Source organism: Vigna umbellata, chromosome 8 (genome assembly GCF_029865625.1).
Source record: "Vigna umbellata cultivar VRB3 chromosome 8, Vumbellata_1.0, whole genome shotgun sequence".
NCBI classification, from domain to species: domain Eukaryota; kingdom Viridiplantae; phylum Streptophyta; class Magnoliopsida; order Fabales; family Fabaceae; genus Vigna; species Vigna umbellata.
The window spans coordinates 15,304,325-15,310,480 of NC_142172.1; the positions used below are offsets into that span (position 1 = coordinate 15,304,325).

The 6,156-nt window shown below is 34.8% G+C and overlaps 1 protein-coding gene across 13 annotated transcripts; it reads left to right on the top strand.

The window, feature by feature from the left end:
• The first annotated feature begins 1,116 nt into the window (after positions 1 to 1,116).
• LOC124844104 (putative disease resistance protein RGA1) lies at positions 1,117 to 5,868 on the top strand. 13 transcript variants are annotated; one of them, XM_088096865.1, is made up of 5 exons: positions 1,117 to 4,770; positions 5,043 to 5,085; positions 5,181 to 5,276; positions 5,355 to 5,433; positions 5,507 to 5,868. In XM_088096865.1, exon 1 carries the CDS (start codon positions 1,616 to 1,618, stop codon positions 4,166 to 4,168), a length of 2,553 nt encoding a protein of 850 aa, XP_087952991.1. In that variant the 5' UTR covers positions 1,117 to 1,615; the 3' UTR covers positions 4,169 to 4,770; positions 5,043 to 5,085; positions 5,181 to 5,276; positions 5,355 to 5,433; positions 5,507 to 5,868. The 13 variants fall into 13 exon arrangements, with proteins under 13 accessions (XP_087952991.1, XP_087952993.1, XP_087952989.1 ...); XM_088096867.1 differs by having other exon boundaries at positions 5,192 to 5,276; XM_088096863.1 differs by having other exon boundaries at positions 1,117 to 4,204; positions 4,643 to 4,770; positions 5,043 to 5,276.
• The last annotated feature ends 288 nt before the right edge of the window (positions 5,869 to 6,156 follow it).

Below are 6,156 nucleotides of genomic sequence, written 5' to 3' on the forward strand. Positions count from 1 at the left end.
ATTTTATGGTTTTAGAGAAGAGAAGCCAAGATAAGTCCATAAATTGAAAGTGTCTAGTTGACACACAACATAATACCAAAAGCACATTAAAAAATTTATTAATGAGTGTCATTTTCCTACCAATCTACCATATCATCTCTACTATCAAGAGTAGCTAACATAAGATTCTTCAAATAGATGAACTGGAAAATAATCTTCAAATCACAACATTTAGGTAAAATTTAAACTGGGCAGAAATAAAATCAAATGTCAACTCAATAACTCACCTCCATTGCAGGTTCACAACTCCTGAATTATGTCTCTACTTCTATTTTCCCGCAAGTCTTGAGCAGACAACTTAGTGAAACCTCACAAATAAAACCTTCTCCAATTAAAATGTGAAGTGATAGGAACAAGTTAGAGAAACCAATATATATTAATTAATATTATATATCAATTAAACTTTGGAATAGGATACAAACTGGTTTTCATTCTAGGTATATCTTTGTAGGCATATATTGAAATTCATTAACATTTTAATTAAACCATGTTAGTTTTTTCTGTGTGTGATTCTTTTTTATCCTTGCTTGTGACTTTCAAGTCGTTCTTTTAGGGAGTTTTTTCTATTGTCATTTCTTTATTTGTCTTCATTTGTATGGTTTATTCGTTTGTATGCTAGATGGTATCAGGTTTGTTTGTTTGAGCTATTTCCATTACAAAAATGGAATAGGAATTTATTTTATAGAATCTACATTGACAAAGTTAGTTTTTGTTAAGTGCGTATTCATGAAATTCTATATTGAATGTATAAAAAAAAATGAGAAGTTGATTTGAGGAATTATATATGTCGTGGATGAAAAACTTAATTGAGTTTGTTTTGGCTCGTTGACCTGGTTGGCATACCATAGCCCCTCATCATCCAATATAATTGCAGTAAAAGGGTTTTAAAACAAAATTGTACATAAAAATTAACAGTGAATATATTTATATATGATTGATTCTAACACCCCAACCACCAATCTACTAGACTACAAAAATCATTATTGGGGTATTTTATCCAATTAAATACATGAGTACAAGTAGGAAGTGCATAAAAAAATTATTATGTGGCGTCATATTTGGCCCCATTTTATAAACAGTATTGTTTTGTTTACTGACGAATTGGTTTTGTATTACAAAGACTCCATATTTCTCTTGAAATCATCGACAATATAGTACAGTGGACATCTTGTCTTTGAGAAATTTCATGAAACCCAAAGATACATAGTAACAACAAAATTACAAACTTTCATTTGGGTTGAACATATGTAGTGTCTTCAACATAATATCTGTCTTTCTATGATGCTATCTCAACCTTACAAAGATGCATGTAATAAAGTACCTTGTTGACTTTTCTTAAATCAACTGGTTCAACTCAAAACCATCGAATAAATAATTATTTTCATCGCCAAGGTAAAAAAAATAGGTATATGTAACATCACCCCATCAATTTTTGTCTTCAAAATAGAGTTTTCCTACGTGAAGAGCTCTCCAATATTGACTAGACTTTTCACAGATAAATATCATAATGACAAGATAAGATTCAGAGAAAAAACCATTCCTGAGGTTGTCACTGAATTCTTGTCTGCCTGAAGTCATGGCCGAATCACTCATTGTCGCGGTTGCAGAATCACTTATAACGAAGCTCGCTTCTCGAGCTGTCGAACAAGCTTCTTTGGCGTTGGGTGTGTACCAAGAGCTACAGCAGATGAAAAAGACCATGGCACTTGTCAAAGCATTCTTGTTAGACGCTGAGCAAAAGAAGCAGCAGAACAATGCCCTGAGTGAGTGGCTAAGACAGATAAGGCAGGTGTTTGCCCACGCGGAAGACATAGTCGACAACTTTGAATGCGAAGTGTTGCGGAATCACGTTGTCAGCTCTCATGGCAGCTTCTGCAGGAAGGTATGTCGTTTGTTTTCAACTAGTAATCCTGTGGTTTACCGTTACAGAATGGGGCGTGAGATAAAAGACATCAAGAAGCAGTTAGAGAAGGTTGCAACTGATGGCCACATGTTTGGTCTTCAAAGCAGTGACAAGGATACAAAGGTTTTGAATGCGAGGGAAATGACTCATTCACATGTGAATGTCTCAAATGTGGTAGGAAGAGAACATGATAAGCAGAAGATAATAGAGCTTTTGCTGCAAGATAATCATCATGACAGAAGTCTCTCAGTGATTTCCATTGTGGGATTTGGAGGCTTGGGAAAGACCACTCTCGCAAAGGTAGTGTTCAATGACACTAGCATTGAGGAATGTTTCACTTTGAAGATGTGGGTGTGTGTCTCTAATGATTTCGAACTTAGGAATGTGCTTATTAAAATCCTAAACTCTGCTCCTAACCCCACCAATGAGAAGTTCAAAAATTTAGACACGGATCAACTTCAAATTCGTTTGAGAAGTAGCCTTCAAAGTGAGAAGTTCTTGCTCGTCTTAGACGATGTGTGGAACGAGAATCGTATTAAATGGGATGAGTTGAAGGAAATCATAGAGATGGTAGGTAACAAAGGAAGTAAAATCTTGGTGACTACTCGTAGTCACTCAATAGATGCCATGATGCGCACTAAAACCTCTAACTCTTACATTCTAAAAGGCCTTTCTGAGGAGGATTCCATGTCTCTGTTTGTCAAATCTGCTTTTGATGATGGAGAAGGAAAAAACCATCCAGAGTTAATGGAGATTGGGAGACAAATTGTGAGAAAATGTGGAGGAATACCATTGGCGGTGAGAACCTTAGGAAGCTCACTGTTCTCAAGGGTGGACCGAAAAGAGTGGGAGAATATAAGAGACAATGAAATTTGGAACTTAAAACAAAATGAAAATGATATTTTGCCTGCTCTTGAGTTAAGTTATGATCAACTACCTTCGCATTTGAAACGATGTTTTGCTTGCTTTTCTCTTGCCTCGAAGGACTTTGATGTTTCTAGTTCTTACGTTGCTCTGCTGTGGGAGGCACTTGGTTTTCTTTCCCCACCAAAGCAAAATGAAACAACACATGATGTTGCTAATGAATATTTGCGTGAGCTATGGTCAAGATCTTTTCTCACAGATTTTCTTGACATGGGGAGCACATGCAGATTTAAATTACATGATTTAGTCCGTGATCTTGCAGTGTACGTAGCCAAAGGTGAGTTTCAAATATTGTATCCCCACAGTACAAGTATATCTGAGCATGCCCAACACTTGTCATTCATTGAAAATGATATGCTTGGCCAAGATCTCGTTCCCATGGGTGCAAGAACTATAATTTTTCCCATGGAAGCTACTAATGATGCTTTCTTGAATACGTTGGTATCCAGGTGCAAATACCTCAGAGTTCTAGACTTGAGTTATTCTGAATACGAGAGTTTGCCTAGCTGCATTGGAAAGTTGAAACATTTAAGATATCTCAATCTTTCAGGTAATAAAAAACTTAAGGGACTCCCAGATTCCTTATGCAAACTCCAAAATTTGCAAACTTTGGACCTAAGAGGTTGCATAAAGCTGCAAAATCTGCCCAAAGGAATAAGAAAGTTAGTCAGCCTTCGTCGGCTGCTTGTAACCACTAGGCAACCAGATTTTCCAGACAAAGAGATTTCAAAATTGGCTTGTATAGAAACAGTAGAACTCTATTCTTGTGATAATTTGGAGTCATTGTTCCAAGCTATACAACCTAGAAGTCTTAAGTTTTTGCATCTTTCTGGTTGTGGGGGTTTAAAGTCTCTGTCCTTTCATGTCATTACAAATTTAGAGAGTTTGGTTATCTTCAAATGCAGTAAGATGGAATTGTCAATGGGCCTTAGCAACCTTAATTCCATTCCTGATTCAAGGTTAAAATTACTTGTTCTTCAAAGTTTGCCACAGTTGGTCACTTTGCCTGAGTGGTTGCAAGGATCTGTGAACACACTGCATTCCTTGTTACTTGTTGACTGCAACAATCTTGAGGAGCTTCCTGAGTGGCTGTCAACTTTGACCTCTCTCAAACTACTTATAATTGAACATTGTCCAAGGTTGATCTCACTCCCTGATAGCACGCATCACCTACGAAACCTTGAACATTTGGAAATCAATGATTGTCCTGAATTATGCAAAAGATGTCAGCCAGGAGTTGGACTGGATTGGCACAAAATATCCCACATCAAAGAAGTTATCATTGGTGAACCAGAAGAGTAGAAGGAACTCTTGAATGACACAGTCAAAAAGTTTAAGGTATTAACTTTCGTTTTAACCACTTTCTTTTCTATTTTGAAAGAAAGGAATTTTCTGCTGTACATATAACTTTACATACGAACAATGTCCTGTAGATTTAATAAGTAGTTGGACTCATTAACATATGGAAAAAGGTTCTTTGACATGAATAACTACCATTTCACAACTATTTATGGGAATAAAATGGTCCTAACAAAAATAACCTTTTGCATTTAAAAAAAAAAAGAAAAGAATAAAGGATAGTATCAAATAAATGTAAAGAAATTGTTGGTGTCAAAGTGTCATTATTCAGTTATTGTTAAGCAAAGAAAACTTTAGCGATTAAAATTGAGATTAGAGATCACTGCATGATTCATGTTCAGTCTATCATAGATGATGTTAGTGATGTTATATGTATGTTTGTGTGAGATATCATAGGGTACTGTTAATTGTTAACAGATTTTTTTCACCAACTCAAAACTCGTGTCAGAGCAAACCTTGACATGTGTCTGGAGGCACCGAGACACTGATTTGATGGATCTTCTGTAACGCCACTTTGCTGTGTGAAGAATATACAAATTTCCTAGGTCGTTGCATTTGGTGATTTTCTGCATGCGTCGATATTGCTTAATAAATTTTGTATCATATAAAGACTAGAATAATTTTTCTTAATCAACCATTATTGAAAAGTTTATACTGATTCTTTGTTGTCATTAACGTTGAAAAAAGAACATTGGTTTAAATATGGAAGGAGGTGCATCTCAGTTTAGTTTTATATTTAAATTTTCTTTACTTTTTGAAATTTAACTCTGTTTATCTATGACTTCCAATTGATAATAAAGTCATATACATAATACAGCTTGTTTTTGAAGTTGGCATAACACTATGTGGAAAAACAGATTGTAAGTTCCTGGAATCTGTTTGAACTTTTGAGACATTAATTCTTGAGGACAGTAAAAAATGAATTAGATCCATTCTCATTCAGCATATTGTGAAGTTTGATTGCAGTGGTGGAAGATACTAAAAATATCATTTTAGATCCATTTCTTCTGTTCATGCTGCGGTTAGGAGTCAGTACACACATTATCTCTCAGTAAGTTCACTTCTGGGATTCTTTTCATATTCTAGTTGTGTTTCACTTTTGTTTATTTGACATGTCCTCCATTTCCAGATGATATATTAATTGAAAAAGGTGTTCTTCTGCCTCCTGAGGATCTAAGACTTTCAGTTTGGGAAGATTTTTAAAAAGGGTAATAACTTCTATCTACACCTTTCCTACTTCTAATTAGAACCTCCTTCTTCCTAATTCTCATATTTAAACAGCTGAACCTACATGATTTTCCTGTCTTGAGAAGCTTTAAAAATTTGACCTACAAACTCCAGCAGATTTCTTGCTGGAGGTGGTTGGGCTAAAGAAATTACCTGATGGACTTCACGCGGGTTCAAACATTGTAGTTTTGTGGCCTCCACAGTCATCCCCGATGAGGAAGAAAGGAACTGCCGCAACGCTTCGGATGAAATTGAAATGGAAAATCGATGAGCCACAGGGATGGAGAGGTAAAGCATCTCTGCATTCTCATCAAAGATTCACACTCACCAGATTGAGTCACCGAGTTTATTGTTGTGCATAAAACAACTCAAAATCTCTATGAGAAACAAACAACAGGATTTTATTTTTTGTTTCATTCTTGGTGATCACTGTTACATTTTTTATGTACACATTCTTTTTCTTTTTCTTATAGAACTTATGATTTTTTTCAAATCCAAAATATTACAAATTACTAACCAAAAATACATAGTTTTTTCTAGAGTCTTCCACTAATTTATCTCAATAAAAATGCTAACACGTCATTTTAATAATAATATTTAATTATTAAAAAAACATTACACATTTAATATAAATAACAGATAATTTAAAATATATAAATAAATATTATTACAAATATCCCGAATATGATTATAATATATATAAC

Coding starts and splice junctions, on each gene's coding strand:
- LOC124844104 (XM_088096861.1), top strand. CDS start 1,616: ATGGCCGAATCACTCATTGTCGCGGTTGCAGAATCACTTATAACGAAG.